The sequence below is a fragment of the Nipponia nippon genome, unplaced genomic scaffold, assembly GCF_047370975.1.
Source record: "Nipponia nippon isolate SJK-2023a ecotype South Korea unplaced genomic scaffold, ASM4737097v1 scaffold_10, whole genome shotgun sequence".
In the NCBI taxonomy this organism is placed as follows: domain Eukaryota; kingdom Metazoa; phylum Chordata; class Aves; order Pelecaniformes; family Threskiornithidae; genus Nipponia; species Nipponia nippon.
Genome location: NW_028262291.1, coordinates 31620162 through 31637927, shown reverse-complemented (window position 1 = coordinate 31637927; position 17766 = coordinate 31620162). Strand labels below are relative to the sequence as shown.

At 43.7% G+C, this 17766-nt stretch overlaps 1 protein-coding gene across 3 annotated transcripts in view; it reads right to left on the bottom strand.

Moving 5' to 3' along the window:
• The window catches only part of DPF3 (double PHD fingers 3), a 200846-nt gene that overhangs the window by 26395 nt on the left and 156685 nt on the right, over positions 1-17766 (bottom strand). For 2 of the 3 annotated variants that reach the window (XM_087746422.1, XM_087746419.1), the window contains 3 exons: positions 14920-15032; positions 13495-13576; positions 12268-12459 (listed from right to left, as the gene is read on the bottom strand). In XM_087746422.1, the coding sequence (XP_087602548.1) occupies positions 12389-12459; positions 13495-13576; positions 14920-15032 (266 nt within the window). In that variant the 3' untranslated portion in view covers positions 12268-12388. Of the gene's footprint in view, positions 1-12267; positions 12460-13494; positions 13577-14919; positions 15033-17766 lie in introns of those variants that run through there. The other variant, XM_087746421.1, reaches the window with a different exon arrangement.

Below are 17766 nucleotides of genomic sequence, written 5' to 3'. Positions count from 1 at the left end.
GGAAGTGGGGCAGTTTCCAACACACATTTTGTTGTTTCCATAATGGCAGGCAGATCCCAGTTAGGTGAGACAGAGAGAACCTAGAGCATCCCCAATATTGAAAAGGCAGCTGTGATTATATGAGCAGACAGAAACCTCCAAAACTAAACAACAAGAATTAACGCTAGTAGAATATCCTCTGCTTTGTAGCTAACTCAGTTGCTCTAAAATCTCTCTCAGCTCAAATAATTTTATTGTGCAGAATGTGCAGAACGTGCGAAGAAAGAGGTTCTCTTCCCCTGTGAATGCAGGGAGTGGATGTGCTTTCTCAGCATTGCCTAGAAGTTACCCGGTCCACCTGCTCTTCCCTAGCCCACTCTCTTTATAACAACAGTTCTTTTGCTTCAATGGCTAACTGGTAAGACAAGACTATTTCATTACGAACAAAATTCAAGGTCAATGTATTAGAAGACAGGAAATAGATACCCTGCTACTTTTAAAACAAACGATGCATTGTACACTTAGTGCTTCTCTGAAGCCTCTTTCCACAGAGCAAAGCATCACATGGGCAAGATTTCCATCAGTTCTGAGCTGGCACAGCCAGTTCTAAGAATTAAAATGTAGATCAGGCCTTCACAGTCTTTGGCTCCCGTGCCAAAAATGCTCCCTGCCCCCTAGAGAAGCCAGTTCATTCTGAATATGTGTGCTGTAGACACTTCTGCACTTGGACCCACAGCGGGTCGTCAATTGCTCTTACACTGGCCACACACATCAGGAACGTTTTTTGATCACTTCCTCTATTTCTTAAACTATGCGCAATAAAAATGCAACTATGTGCAATAAAATTGAAAGGCTCATTATCCCATACCCAAATGTATCTATTAAACTGAGAAGGACCACAGGAATGTACTCACTTCCTCAGAAAGTCTTCAGAAATCAAGTCAGGAGCTTCTCATGTTGTGGGAAGTTTTTTCATCTTTATGCTGAGTTAAGCTTTAGCCCACAACTGTTGTATGTGTCACTGACCTTGCACTGAAAGGGCTTTGCACAAGAAACTTTGCTGATTTCATCACTGCAGCGTTGAGCATCGTCCCGGGTAAGAGACTCTCTGAAGACCAAAACAGCCTCTTGGGAACGCTTGTCTTCAGACCACTCTGGACCTTCCATGACCCCTTCATTTTTTTACAGAGGGCTTCCAGGACACAATCTGACAACAAGGGGCAAGCCACGGAAATGGGCGATACTGTGGCTGGACACAGACTATGGCTCTACTCTCTCTAATGACAAGAAGTAGGATGGGAGGAGTCCAGCTGGACCTCAGATCTCAAAGCTAGACATTGTTTAAAATACCTTTTCACTTCCAAACTGAGGAGATTTGATAGCAAAATCAATAAGGTACCTCAAATAAAAGCCCTCAAGTTACTTTTTGAAGCCATTTTTAAGGATAAACCAGTGCCAGATAAAGGAGCAAGCCTCTGAAGTCATAACACAGTTCTTGGATATTTCACTCCCGAATTGAATTATTCTTAAAAGGGGAAGGGAAATAACCTAAAAGCCTTTACAGCCTATTTTTAAATGAAAGGATGTTTTTCATTTAACTCTCTGTAACAGAATAATTTGAAAATAACTGAGGAAACCATGTAATCCCAGATGGTCTGTGTTCTGCGTGCTCTTGTGAAGCTGCTGTGACTCCACTGCATTAAAAAAAGACATACATTATTCTGTAGCAATTGTCCATGACACTGAGGCTTACAACATAAATATTGCAATACCTCATCCAGTTTCTGTATGACACACCATGTTTTATTGCAGTAATGTCTCATAATAGATGAAGGTGCTGCAGGGTCCTGTTTGGCCAATTGCTATAGGACCCTGGAGTGCACTTTCATAAGGAGGGAATATCTCCCACAGGAAAGGAGTTAAGATGAGGACTAGATGCCAGGACAACCAGCTAAAGGCTTCACATGCAATCCTGGGCAAATATTTTCTGTGCCTCGTCCCCCCCCCAGCCCTTCCATTAAATGGGAGGTTCATTTCCTCACTTGCAGATAGTGCTGGATGCAAGGTAATGGAGCACAGCCCCGCTACGCACAGCAGAATGCCTCTAAATCAAGAAGCCAGTGTTTTTTGCCAACGTGACAGATTGAAAAATGCTTCTGGTACTTCCATGAGTGGGTTACTAAGCAACACTTTGGCTTCCAGGGAGTAGCCGTGCTGGATGTGATCTCATGCGCCAGCAGCCTGACCATGTCCCCAGCTGGAGCACTGGGGAAAGGAGGGTGAGTGTGGAGTGTGTGCCGGCAGCAAGGCTGTGTGGCTTCACTGCCTGTAAAACAGGTTCCTTCGAGATAAGCTGTAACCACAAAGGAAAATTATCCCAGAGGTGACAATGGGCCCAGGCACGGGGTGGCTAAAAAGCAAAGACACTGTCAGGACATATCGTTGGGAGAAAAGTAAAGCTTAGAAGGTTTAAGCACCGCTTGGTAAACCTACGGCATATCCTGGTCATGCAAACTTTCATTTCAGCCTGTCTCAGAGCAAATGATGCTGAAGAGACTGACTCCAGGGACAGATGCTAAAAATGATAGGGGCTGGAATAGATTTCCACGTGAGGAGACAGAGAGATCAAAAAGACTGGAACAGATTAGAAACGGGTAAGAGAGAGGAGGTTAGAGCTGAGTGAAGTGAGGTCTGATACAGAAGAGGAAAATCACGCACTGCTGTTCACTATTTCCTATGGCAGTAAGGGGTTGTTTACAGAAAATCAAAAGGCAGTACACTGACAACTGATGAATCAAGTCCAACCTCCACAGAGTTAGAGAGAAATCTGCCCTGGTTGCTGACTGCTCCATCATTATCTTTTGCTGAGATTTCTCACTTTCCTTTGGTGCCTGTGACATGGCACCACCAGAACCAGGCTGAACCAAAACCGAGTATAAACAGACCAGACTCCTCTGGGATAGGAATACCTATTTTCTTACATGTGTTGGGTGTGCTCAACTATTAAGCACCACACATTTTTTAATAAAGACTAAAGTCTAAGACTACTTAGACTGGGCCTCTTTAAGACACCAGGCCAACCTCTTGGCTTAAAGTTGATGGAGGAATGTTGATTGGGAGCAGCTGGGAATCTGGCCTATCTTTTAGAGCATTGGTACTCTTTCATGTGTTGATATATCATGCTCCAAACAGGACTGAGATTAAGTTGTAAGGGATAATGTTTTGCCTTATTTTGTTAGAATGCTGACACACCTTTGCAAAACAAATAAGATTTTCTCCCTCTTCCTTCTTCTCCTTCAAGGTGAGTAACACTTATTATAGGACTCCAGATCTATTCCTGATAGGTGAGCAATATTTACAGTAAATAACATTAATATGATACACAAATACATATATATTTGTATATATAACTTAAAGTCTCCTTCTAATTAAAATTCAATACTACAGCATCACACAGTAAGACTTTACCAATGTGTTAATGGGAATGTCACTATTTTGGGATCATTACTTGAGCATTTTAAAAGTGCACTTAAAAGTTGATGACATCACAGTTTTTATCTGAGAGATCCACTATGATGTCACAGATTTATCCTCCTTCTATTCCCCTTTCGAATAATGGGGACAGTGCTGTCCCAAAGTCAAATAAAGGATCGATAGCAAAGATCCTAACTCAGTCTTCCCCACCCCCAATTTTAGTTGTTGATGTTTTTCTTTGCAACCACTTCTAGTGAAAAAAACATGTGTATACCAATGGCACACAGTCTGAAATGGCAGATGAAGAAAAGGTGAAGCAATAACTTAACATGTACACAAACTTCTGGTTCTTAGGAGACCTGACTGACTAGCACAGATGACAATTTACCTGAATGCTCTTGAACCTCTCTTTACATCTGCAATTCAATGAAATAAATTATTCCCAGGCCTGTCCCCATCACTGCTGACCCAGGCTGCGGTGTTGGAAGAAAGTCAGAGTAAACAGGAGGACCGTTGATCTCTGCTGCAGCACAAAAAATGGAAAGCCATCAAGGTAAAGGGGAAACATTTCTCCCTGCATTTTTAAAGAACATTTTATGACTACAAAAGAGTCTGTATGAACTATTGTGTGACCTTAATGCTGAGTTGGGATTAAGTCAGCACACGAGTTTGATTCCCTGCAACGATCAAGGGTTTGTTGAACACTTCTAAGGGGGAGATGAAAGCTGATGGTTCAGTTTGGACCTTTCTCTATTTCCGAATTGCTCTAGACACTTCAAATCAGCTTTGGTACACACTGTCTCTGAAATCCAGGAATATATTGTAAGAGAAGAAAAAAATGAGAATGAACAATGAAGGATATTCTGTAATGAAGCTCAAAGGAGATGATACTTGGAAATTCCTCATGCACTTGCTATAGCCTTCCCAAAAGGATGCAGGGGCACATCTCTTGTGTTATACTCCTAGGAGAGCTACGAAGGAAGAGTACATTAGCCATAACATTCATGTCTTGTCCTTTGATTTTCAGCAGATACTTCCCTTTTAATGTTGCCGGCAAAGTTTGCATTGGCAGTGCATAGTGGGCATCAAAATGCAGTCCTGAGTCCAGCAGCAGCTGGGCTGGAAACAGATCTGTACTCCAGCAGAGTTCATGGGCAGGGGGATTTCTGCCTTCCTGGCAGAAAATCTTGAGGAATCTAAGGGAAATCCTTATCTTGATTTTCAGGACTGTAAGCACATGGTTCCTTGATGAGAATTAGCGGTTTCAAAGTTTTATATGGCAACAGCAGGAAGAGTCCTATCCAAGGGGACAAAGGGACAAAACTCCAGACTGTGATAGCTCATGCACAGGTGAGACAGATGCTAGCAAAGACCTTTCAGACTGCTACAGAAAGCTCTGTCCCAGCCAACCAACTCATTCATTCAAGACATGGAAAGGAGATGAACATGCAACAGACTTGTCATTCTTTATCACTCTTTCAGAATATGAAGAATAAAACCTGCCCTTCTCTCTCCTTGGCTTCTGAAAAGTGGGGAGAGAGGGAACATTTCCTGAGTCACTGTGGAGGTGAAACCTACTGTTTGTTACAATGAACTGAATGAGATGGATGACTAGACTGACAGGAGTCTGAAAGAAAATATCAATACCTGAAAAATCAGCAATTTTCAGGTATGAAGTGTTTTATTGTTAACTTCGTGCATGCAAAGGGAGGTAAGCTGATCTGGAAATAGTAGTTTCCTCATTTCAAAACAGCAGTAACAACATATATTCTAAATGCACGGGTGAATACTGTAATAATACTTCACATTTTCATCCAATGTGGCAAAAACACACACCAAACATTATTAAGCTATTGGCTTGATTCCCTAGCTGCAAAATGCCTGGCATTCTCACTGACATTTATGCAATAAGAGGGTAAACCCTAAAAACCCTTCTGTCCCCCAGAAGCAATTGCTATTGTCTACCTTTTGCTCCACCCTCAGTTAAGTGTCTTGATGCACAGTGGTGGTGGGACTCGCCAAACAGCCCAGCGGAGCCGCTGGAGAGACAGGGTGATAATTAATGCACCTCTCCTCTGCCCCACACTAAGAGTTGGCCATCAGGACAGCTAAATTGTGCTCCTGCATCTTGCAGCCTGGGTACTTCAAGAGAGGCACACTCCCCCATGAGCCAGGGACACTGCCTGGCAGCGTCGGTCACTCTTGCCCTTTTCTGCAGTGCGGTGAGACCCTGCGCCCCGGCCGGCATTGCAGAGGACAGAGCTGGGACAGCGCCAGCACTCTCCCTGCAGAACTGCTCCCCCGGAGCAGGGACTTGATGCTCTGGCCCCAGTCGATGGCACCAGCACTGGCAGAAAGGAGGCAGCTTGAGCCTGCACTGCCATGGGAACATGACGGGGAACGGGCTGGGCAGCTGCGCTTATAAATCAGTCCCCTTCAGACCAGAGACCCCCTCTCCTCTCCCTTCCCCTCCAGCAAAACTGAGTTTATCTTATGTAAACCAGACCAGGTTTTGTGCCTGCCCTGAAAAGCCATTTAAATACTGCCAGGGCTGGAGGTCATTGTTAGTAATTATATCACCATTGAAGATGGATTTGGCCGCCTGCCAGTCCCAGCTCCTGCCCGCTTTGACCAGAGGAGAAGCATAGCCACAGTAACTAAAACTTTTCATTTCCTCTGCAGGGTCTTGGACTTTCGGCACCCAACCGCTGGCTTGTCACCTGCTCCCATCTCCCCGGGCAGCATCACGGGCCTGCAGCTGGCAGAAATAAATTTGGCTCTGCTTGCTCTGCCACAGCCTGGTCTGCAGCACTGTGGTAAATGGCAGCACACAGTGCTTGCATGCAGCTGATGGGCTCCAAGTGCTTTGCAAAAACAGCTAAGAATAGCCATCCTGCCTTTTCTCCAGAAGTGAGGTACTGAGTGTTTGGGTATCTGCCCACAGCGGTGCTGCAAGCCCTGTTGTAAGTGGAAATAAACCCCACACTTTATAACTCCACTTAGGTACAGCAAAATGTCACACTTCCCGATAACCTCAGAGCATCGCTGACTCTCCACGCTGGCGGGCAGCCTGGCACAACCAGCAGCTCTGCTGGACGGGCTGTCTCCCATTCGGGTCAGCTGTTGTTAACCGAGGCCTAAGTACGGCAATGAGTATGTGAGCACCTCTGCCTGTTTGGCTGTGGGTTTTTTCTGCAGACATGTCTTGTTGTGGGGGCTGGGGCAGGAGAGGGACAGCACGCGCCCGCTCTTGCCCCAGCAGTGCTGGTCACCCTGCCCAGCTGCCTAAAGAAAATTAACGCATACTTCCCTTGCCCTGCCAGGTAGTATATCACGCAAAAGTATGAGATGCTAAGATCATTACAAACCCAGAACTGGCTAGAGAAGGGGGCTTTCCTGTCCTGTCTGCCTGCTCTGCTCCACAGAACTTATTTTCACCCTCCTCTTGTCCAACCCGCAGCCTTCTATAACAAAACTGACAAGACAATCCATCCTTTAATCATCTCCTCCATACAATTTGCATTTTCTGCCCTCCCAGACTGGTGGCAAATTGTTACCAATACAGTCTCTGTTGCTTTGTCCATTTTTTTTATATATCAGGAAAACATAAACCCCTTCTGCTCTGAAAGACAGTTTTATAGACTAACAGTTGGCATTGCCAAATGATTAGATAGACAGACAGACAAGTAAGATCAACCAAGATGTCTCACTCTAAGGAAGTGCTCCTAGCATTCAAGATTACATATTTCTCCATTTTATTTATCGTTTTACTTTTAGATGAACCAGTTGCATCATGTTAAAGATTCCTATTCCTCCATAGCTGCTAACTTTCTTTTGAGCAGATATTGTAAAGTTTTCTCTAATGCAATTTCTTGACGTGCTGGAACGGAATTAACCGTGGTTAAACCACACAGACACACAGTGGTGGATATGACACTAAATAGGAAAATTTGGAAAATTTCAATTCAGATAGACTTGAAATACTTCTGAGCCCCACGTTAAATGTTTTATGTCAGATGAAGGGTATTTAATTATTTTATTTTGAAATTAAATTAACTTTGAAATTAAAATATTGAAGTGATTCATTCTAAAAGGATTGAAACAATCATTTTCAACTCTTCCGGTATCCCCCCATATTTTTTGTATGAAACAATTTGCCAGATTGAACTTGGATATGTGAATAATTGCGGTTCTCTCAAAAGTACATTTTTTAAAAATAAATTTATTCCACACAGAAAAATCATGCCCAGCTCTACCTGGAATTCCCTTGCACACAATGCACACTATCCCTCCGGCAGTGACAAGCTTAATTAATATTCTTTTCTACCCCCATCCACTCCTCACCTTCCAAGTGACCCCTGTCAAAACACATGCTGTAGGTGTAAAGAACATGCAACAGTCCCATAACGCTGCACGGTGTGGGAGAGTCTTCCTTTGGGGCAGAATTTACTAAGCTCCTTTTAAAGAAAGCTAAGAAATAATTATTTCGAAGTTATTTAGAGCAAAGTTTGCTTCAAAAGAACACACTTAATGGTGGCTTTCCTAGCTTGAGAGCTGGCCTAAGGTACGTTTACGGAAATGCTGTAAACTCAATCCAAAGACATGCCTATGGAAGTACAGTTTGGAGGCAGAATGGGACCCATCTTATGTTTCTTACAGGTATTGCCATTTCCAAGCTACAGGGGAGGCTCTGTGACGGTAACATGAACTCACCTCCTCAGTTGTACGGCCTGGATGCACCTTCTTTTTGTGACCATTTCTCCACCCTCTGGTTTCCGAGGCTGCCACTGCAGCAGCTCCCCTCCCCAGGCAGTCTTCCCACCATGGGGCAGAAAACTGGGCAACACAGCACACGAATGTGATGGAGGGAAAGCCAGAATCAAGCCATGGTTTCATGCAATATAGTCTGAATTGTTCAATATCTGGAACAGCCTGAGGTAGCTAACACCAATGTAGCTGCCACCGTGGGCATGAAGGAGGTAATGCGCAATTTACTGCAACAGTAAAGGCAATTTTCTATAACTGACCTTTCTTAGGTTATCCAAAATGGGTTAAAAATGAGAAGGATCACATTAATATGTGTAACTAACATACTTTAAGGCCATTATGCAGACACAGCTTGTATTTAAATACATCCCCTCCCACAGTAAACATCTGTTTTTATAATAAGGGCAGGAAGAACAATTACATCATCCAGCCTGACTTCCTCTATAACACAAGCCTTTTTCAGTCAGACATTCCTGTGATTAACTAAGATTGCGTTTAATTAAAATACATCTTCTGGGAAGCTGCCCATTCTGATTTGAAGACTTCAAGGGATGCAGGATCTACCATCTCCCGTGGTAGTTTGCCCTGATTTGTGCTAAAATATTGCTTGCCTTGCCTACACAGAAGAGTTTTGAAATACGCCAGAGTCTGATCACCTCAAGGGCTGCCAACAAACTTGCATGTCCTGCCGTAGAAAGAGAGAGAAGCATACAGAGTCGGAGTCTTCATGTTGTTTGCTGCCCAGACCAGATCGCTGCTACAAGCAGTTTCAAGATTTGCCTGACAGTGGATGGAGTCGCCCAAGTAGTTCACATCAATGGTCATGCAGGAAGGCTGTCCCCAAGGGGGTACCAGGTGACAGGGAATCAGTTCTCAAGAGTTTCTAAACTCTTCCTCACCCTGATGGATGTGCCACAACCTCTCTGCATCTCGGTAGGGCAGGTACAGCATTGTTCGCTTGGTGGATTGATTAGTATTTCTAAAGTGTGCCAAGACGTACGGCTCTGAATGCATGCTAAAAATGTCAGTGAGAGGTCTGTTCCAGCCCCTTATCTCAGACTGAGCTAGTGAAGAAGGGAAACTGTAGCTGGAGGAAGTTCTCATGGGAGAGCTGGCATCTCATCTGCTGCCAAAGTTACCTGGAGCTGCCTGGCGACACAGCGACACAGCACAAAGCTGAGGAGATGAAACGCAGCTGGACCACCGTGGGTAAGTACCCTATTACACTGTTCTCAAATGGCAAACAATATTTCGCTGTTGAAGATCTAGCAATCTCTCCTCCTGTCATATCTCATTAGTGATAAACTTCAGCAAGGCAACTGAGGAATATTTCCAAACATGGAAGTCACCGTTCACGGCAGAATGGTTGTGGGAGGAGAAAACAGTCAGCACTATGGATCACAATCACAAAATAGGAAAGCAAGCGTGCAGAGAACAGCTCATTTAGCACTGTCTCTGTCACAGGGATGGAGAGCCCTGACTTTCTGTACCAGCCGGTCCCACCAACAGGGCTACCTGAGACTTACGTGATGAGCCACCGCTGTCTCCCTGACACACTGGCTAAAACAATACGCATTTTCCTCTCCATTTGATAACGCAGACATTATCCTATGCCTCTCCCAAGGTCAATGCAAATACCAGGAAAGTGGAAGGCAGTGGCCTTTGTGATGGAGCTGCCTAAGCCCAGCAGGCCTGGTAGCTGAGCACCAGTCCAAACACTAACCCATCTCTGCTGCTCCCACTGCAAGCACCACCACAAAACTTTCCTCCAGTGCACACACTTAGCTCCTGTCCCTCTTGCCAAAACACTCACTTTCCACAAGAGAACCCAGCAGTGTCCTGCTGAATACATGCTTGCACTCCTGGCCACAGCAGCAACAGGAATTTCTGTCGGTCTGAACTGTGCAATGGTACCAAAGTGCCAGGTCAGCAGGGTTTGACCACACCAACAGATGGGTGCAAATGCTCATGTGGCTGAGCTGTGGCCCCCAAGTGCTCCCCAGGGCCAGGGCAGTTCCAGACTGGGAGGAAGACACTTCATCTTTACTAGAGTTTTGTCCCAACAGGTACCAGACACCTATCACAGGTCCATGGGCTCCTGCTTTACCCACCCCGCGCCTGATGCTCAAATTTCTTTGTACTGTCGGCTCGTCTGAGGGGCCATCACATGGAAAGCCTAAGGTATTGAATGAATTTCACAGGCAGCCAGTGCAGCTGCTCTGGGAGAGATTTGGTCCAATAAAACTAGGATAAACACTTTCTAAACCTTAGTAAAGCCTTTTTCTAACAGGTTAAAATACTCCTGCTGCAGCCGGAGAAGAGGCTGCAAGAGTACGTGGGAGAATCCAGCAGCTGACATGGCTACATGTGCAAGCTGAAAAAAACACAAAAGGTGAAGAAACTATCTAAATAAAGAGGGAAAGTGCATTAGGTCAGTATAGCTCATTCTAACTAAGTGTAATCAGCAGGAGAAGGGAGAAAAATTAGCTCACCGATGTTCTTTCACAATGTCATTTCAAGTGTTCAGGGACATTTAATTTTGCGGAAAAGTTTCAACCAATATAAATATGCCAAATATAATCTTCAGTGTCCTTACCTACTTGTACAAGCAACCTGAGTCACATGCTGCTTGGGACTCTCCTAAATTTATATTATAAACCCACTTAAATCTATGTATAGGAAGTAATATACATCACACCCAGGAAAATGGTCATTCTGGACTACTTGGCAGTTTGGGGAGTTGCAGGTTTTTAACCTTAAAGATGTATCTGGTAAAAATTCTTTAATGTACTCACTTGTCCTCCTAGTGATGTCTTAAATTATTCAAAGAGACTCAACTGTAATAATATTTTTTTCAATTGATGCTCTTGCTTAATGTTTCTCCATTTCACATGTAGAGGTTTGTTTAAATAAAGTACAACTATTTCTATTTAAATTTTAAAATAATTAAGAAAATCTTTCTTTTCATATTAGGTTCAGTAAATTACTCCCTTCTTTAGAGCTGGGGAAGTTTTTTTTTTTTGACAAATTATCATGTTTGCCAAAAATGCGGTTGTAGAGAATTTGGAGGCAAAATTATTTGAAAATTCAGCTAAATCTTGATAATTACTTTGATAAAAACCAATAACACTGTGGAAATTCTGGAAGTCCTGATTAGGCAATTCCCTAAATAAAATGCAACTTTCAATTGCAGAACATTTTAGTTTAGAAATTTAAAAAAATTCATCAAAAGTGCTTCATTTGACCCTAAGCCAAAGTTGTTCCTTTTTGCAGCTTACTTTAGATTGCTCAGAAAACTGACAATTTTATTTTCTACAATCAACTTAAGATGACATTTTTCTTTTGTTCAGTTTTCTGAGGTAAACAGCAAATCAGTCACATACATAACCATTCACAATTTTCTGAACAAAAATAAAATGATGAGTCTGGACTGTGTGCTGGCACTGTAGTGGGACAGTGTGCCTGAATATCCTGAAATACCAAAGATGGTAGACTTTTCTAAGCATCTCCATGTGTACATACTGGTGCTGTTCTTCCTTCAGAGATACTAAAACCAGATTTCTAAAGATCTGCCAAATTAAAGCATTTGATCCAAGGGATAAAGTGTCACCCCAAAAATTTTTTTGATCAGTGCTTCTCTCAGTGACAATGCATTGTTCATGACCCAGGAAGCCTTGAACTAATGTAACTCTCAGAGCCCCCTGTGAATACAAAGTGGTTGCAGTAAAGAGATTTCCAGTCAAGCCTGTGAAGAGAAACAACTGGTGCTGCTCCCAGCCAAAGTACTCACCAATAATTCCTTGGGAGATATCTTATTACTTCTTCTTTAAAAAGAAGACTAAACAGAAAGCACAAGGCCACACAAAATTGACTCCTCCATGTCGATATAACAACCCTCCCCCTTCTATAATGCATGTGAGCCCATAACGGTAAGCAGCAACCATGCATAGCAGTGAAGAGATTTCATCTGGAGCATCAGGAAAGTATGTGATCCTTCTAGTAGAGCCCAGGAGGTATGGCATTAGTGACAGTGAATACCACAGATACCTCTTCCTGTATTAGAGTGTCCGTTCGTTTTGATGTGGGTTGTGTCTTTGTGTTCTGGGTGGGAACTGTGTGCTGGTATGGCAACACCAGGAACAAAGTGTTTCTTGACTGCTGGAGCTCCTCAGGCCTGGAAGCCAAAAGCTGATGCTCTCTCTCTGAGCAGCTCCCGGCACAAATGACAACTCCAGCTCCCTGTAAATGAAGAAATCCTTCTTACAGGAATGACATCAAATCCAGGCACTCAGAGTTTATGTCAAGATTGACTTCAACAAGATATCAAATATTCCTAACATTGGAATTGCCTGTTTTTTTCTGAAGCAGGCTCTGCTGCCCTTGGTGTCATGTATGTAGGCTCTCTACACAAGTTACAACACAGCTGGGATGTGCATTGCCACTAGGTTTTTTATATTTTCATACATTCAATACACCACTTCCCAGTCAAACAGAAACCTTTAGCTAATTATTAGCTTCATTTCAAAATTTTCTCCTCCTGATTCAGTTTCCTCTTTATCAAAGTTACAAACATTTAGCTCCTGAATGCATGATTGGTTTGTAATTATTCTTGTCTCGCCCCTCATGTAAACCGGAGTCATTTGCACTTCTCCATTTCTACTGCTCTCTGTAGATTTTAGTCAGAGAATCAATTATAGTAAGGTAGGGACTAGTTCCTTGGCTCCCCACCCAAGTGACAAACTACAACCAGTTGTAGTATATTCAGATTGAATCCCCTGCAGAGGACAGAACTACATACCAAATGTAATACAGACTGTAAAGCTCTCACCCTTCTGAGGCACAGACAGACCGGAGAACAAGGTAGGTCTTTCCTTTTAATCTAGTCTCCTGACAACAGACTCTCAGCTATTCCAGAGGCGACCTCCTTGTCTGGGACTTTCTCTCTGGGACTTTGACTTCTTTGGAAGTCCAAGGTCACGGTTCACAGGAGCTCAATTCAGTTGACTAAATTGAGGTGTCCAGTGCCCTCTGGGACATCCAAAGGTACCCATGACCCACAAAAGAGCCACGTCCTGGAAGAGGAAGTAGACACCAGGCAAGATTGCCTAGGAAATCTCAGATCACACTAGACCTCCACGTCTATTTTCTTTCTTTCCAGTGCTACCTGCCTCTGCTTTGCTACTGGTTCCTTAACTCTGCATGGCCCAGACCACCTTTCTGAAATTCTTCCCTTCTCCACAGGGACTTTCAAAGCAGACTTCTAACACATGTTACCTTCTGGGGGCTCAAAGACTGGTGGATTCAAGCAATACATGTGATAGCCACGGTCACAGTCATCACAGAAGAGCAGCTGGTCCTGAGGCAGGGTTGTTGGAGAGACAGTAGGGAAACAGGGAGAGAAAGAGAGAAGAGAGAAAGAGAAAATGACGTAAGTTAGTCTCTTGACAAGGTGAAAACATAAGCATGGTAACTAGCAGCGCTCAGCTAGGAACGCAGAGCTGCAACATAGAAACTAAGAGACTATTGGGAACGTAAAAGGCATCATGTTTGTGCGGCCAGGGTCAACCACTACCCTTCTCATCACAAAAGCAGTTCAGTTTCTAACTGGAAAATCTCTCTGAGAGGTGGAGGACTTCCTCTCCAAAGTGGCCTCACGATGCAGGAGCAAAAGCTGTTAGGCCAGGGGTATGCTGTACTGAGAGAAGAGGACAGGCATCCCCACTTTGCTGCTCTCCAGTGATGTGACCACGTGCTGGATCTCATCCCTTCAGGGGAAACCTTTCTTTCTCATCAAAAGCCTGGACCTAGCCAGTTCTTCAAAACTCAGCTGAAGTAGCAAATGCTCTGTGAAACAGATAGAAATGATGTGATCCCACCGTGTGGTGTGCAGCTCTTTCATACTTTTGGGGGGAAAAACCTGCTCTGAAGTATCCCATGACTCCTAACACAGAACAGCTCCCTATTTTCAGATTTCCTTATTTACTGCTCAAGCAAAACAAAATCTCAGGCTTCAAATTAATTCTGCTATGGGGAATGTAGCCTTAGCCAATTGCCTCCAAAGTTCTCCAGCCACTGTCAATTCTCCAAGTTTCTCACAGACTACCAAGGACCCTTAGCATCAGATTTGAACTGAAAACCCCACAGAGAGGACACTATTCAGCTGCAGGCTCTGGATTATGGTTTAGAAATCACTGGGGTAGGTGATTACATGACTAGAGCGAGGCCTAGCCATCCCAGTTCAAATGCTTTCATGTTTCCCAAGTCTTACAATTACGATTAAAAAATCATGCCAAAAAGGCAAGCAATATCAGCAACAGAAGAAACATACCTGCCATCTCTCGGGCTATCACCCATTCACATCTGCTCCTGATTACCATATTGACAATACCACTCTTTTGCAGCTCCCTGTGACATGAGTTTATGGCCTCCAGCTAATTTCTATTGAATAAGCATACAAACCACAAGTATCGCCATCTTAAGTGGCCCTATATGATGCCCGTGGTGATTTCAGCAGAGACCAACGGCAGAACAGAGGCACTGGGGAGAAGCCCATCTCTACTGTCATGGTGGCTCTTCTTCAGAGATGTATGGAAGCAGCAGTAAAGCCATGACACACACCATTGCCACATGCTCCTCAAGGGCGGGCATGACAGTAGCTTGCAGTGACACTTATTTACATGAAAAGGTAAATGAACTCACATCATTCTCAGAGGTCCCACAAAGGCTGCAGGATTTGCACTCAATGCACTGCCACTGATAGGTTTTAACCGCCTCAGTCATGTTTGTGGTGAACTGCAGGCAGGTTGGGTGTCCTGAGGAAGATCGAAAACAACTGTCATTGTTAAGGCTCACTTATTGCTTGTTAATTAACCGGTATTAAACTTGGGAACAAAACGCACATGGACATGGACTGATCACAACATGGGCTGCAACTAACAGATATCAAAGAGGAAAGCAGGCATTAACCCTTTCGCTGCCGGGCACAAGAGAAAATCAGAGTCATCCCCACCCATTCCCCATTGGCAAAGCAGTTTTATTCAGAGCTCTTAAAAATGGTTTGGCTTTGGGTTTGGTTTTTGTGGGGCTTTTTTTTGGAAAGAAAACAAGAGAAAGGATGAAATCAGAAACAAACCCAATTTCAGAGAGAGCCCATCTGTCTTAATAGAAATTGGACTACAGTTTCGATTAGCGTTGTTTCGACCGGACTGAAGGACCTGGTGGAAATGAGGTTATTCTCCATTTCAGAGCTTCCCTTCCTGGTGTCCAAATGGGTGGAGCAATTCTGTAAACTTTGCTTAAATGGAAGCAGCAGTGTACAGAGAAGAAGCAAGACAGGATGGAGGGATACAGCTTTTAATTTTTTTAAGAGCTCTGCCACTAAAGTTGGTTGGCACAGAAGAAACCAAATTGCACAGCTAACCTTCCAGGATCAAAACAAGAAACCAAAAGGAAAAAAACCCAAGCCAAATCCCACAACGAACTAAATTAAAGGAATAAAGAAGGGAAAGCTAGCAGAACAGTCACATCTAATCGGGAAGGACAAATTGCCAGAGTTACAACCCCTGCCCCTACATGCGTGTCGACTCCAGCTTTGCAAAACAGCGGTACCACAGTAGCAGGGTCAGCAATGGGCTTTCTGGAGGGGAAAATACAAACAAACAAACAAACCAAAGGTAGGATCAGTGTTCCTTCTGCAAAACAACAAGAAAAATATACCGCTGAAATAAAGTACTGTACTCCCAAACCACCCCTATCAGGCTGAGGCAGTCCCTAAGTCACCTGCAATAACCTATCGCTTGCCTTCTTGGAAAGCCCCATATTTAGCATCCCTCTCTGACACATGTAAGCATTAACACTGTGCATAGTCGGGAGCGGGGGGCATGGGACAGGGATAGCCAATCGCTCATCTATAGAAAACCTAGAAACACAGCTACGCACATCCAGCACTACCATGTGCTACTTCTAGGACCTTACACCATCAGGTGCGCAGGGGTTTTTCACCTCTAGGCGATCTGCTCTTCTTAGACTACAGCCAATGGGCAGGAAAAAACTTTTCCACCTGCACCAGCCTAAAAGTCTTTTTAAGAGTAGAGAAAGAAAGGTTGCTTCTCCAATAAGAAAAAAAGGCACGGCTATGGTAGATGTGGGCATAGATGCGCTATCATCTTCATTACCAGACACATCAGCAATATTTTGTTCTGTCATCACATCACCCATCACCACCCTACAAGAAGCTTCTATATTCTCTAGCTAGTGAAGCAAACAGTTGCTGAGAATTGCTGGGTAAGGCAAGAATGCTGTAGGGAATATATTTCCTTTATGTGCCCATGGTACCACCAAACGGTGTAATAACGATTTTGGTTTTCCAGTTATATTCCCATGGTAGTGATACAAAAACTAAGCCTGTCCAGCAAAGAAATGTGTGTACATAAGTTATTAAGGAGATTGAATAGAAAATAAAGGAGACATTTAAGGAAGGAGGGATCAATGACATTGTTCATATCACTCTTAAGCTTTTGAAAAAAGAAATATTTTGGCAGTACTGAGGAGCTCAAATTGGCTAAGAAGATCACTGGGTTTTGGAGCCCTTGAAATGTCAGCAGAAAACAAGAGTCAGATTTTACTGAGATTTACAGTGGACCAAGTCCAAACTAAAGTTGTGGGGACCTTGAAACCGCAACGGTGCAGAAAGAGATTTTGTGACATGATACCTTTTCTTGCTGAGAGGACCTCATATAATTTCTGATACTACCAAACTAGCAGAACCTGACACGACACTGAAATGTTCTTCCAGATCTGATTTACAGCAAACGCAGAACCTCATTCCAACACTAGTAAATAGAACAAATGTGCCACACTACACATCGGGGAGGAATTCATCCCAACAGCAGCAAGCCAGCTTCCAGAAAGGTTGTACAGTGCTGGAATACATCACAGAAAACAACTCATACAGGGAGGTGAGTTAATCAGAGAGTTAAATAGCTTCAGTCACATTTGAAAAGAAACAGAAAGAATGGAATCAAACTTACAGAAATAAATCACAGCTAAATGCATACACACATTCACGTGCTGACTTGCCTGCATACACACATTGCTCATTGCAGAGACTGCAGCTAGAGACTCTCCCTTTCTCAAACGACATGAAGGTCAGGTTCTGTTCGTTACTTTATCTCTGTCCCTTCACAGCCATTCCTGCTCTCTTCCAGCTATCAGTCTTGACTGTCTCTTTCCTCATTTGCCTCAAAAACACCTCTGCAGGTTTTCTGTGCTGCATCTTGTATCGATGGTGCCTCATACTCGAAGTGATCCATCCGATTTTGCAGAGCCCTTCTTAAGAACCACACCCACCACAAGCCTAAAAGAAATGGGCTCTTGTGGGCTGAGGATCGCTAAGAAAATATTAAGAGTGGAGTGAGGGCCATAGTGGCTTCTTTTTAGTAGCAAAGCAAGACTCTTTTGCAAAAAATACCAATTTTTTAACTCCGTTTGGCTCTCTCTCCAAATGCTCTGACTATGAAAGAGTGCAACAAATGCCCACAGCCATGT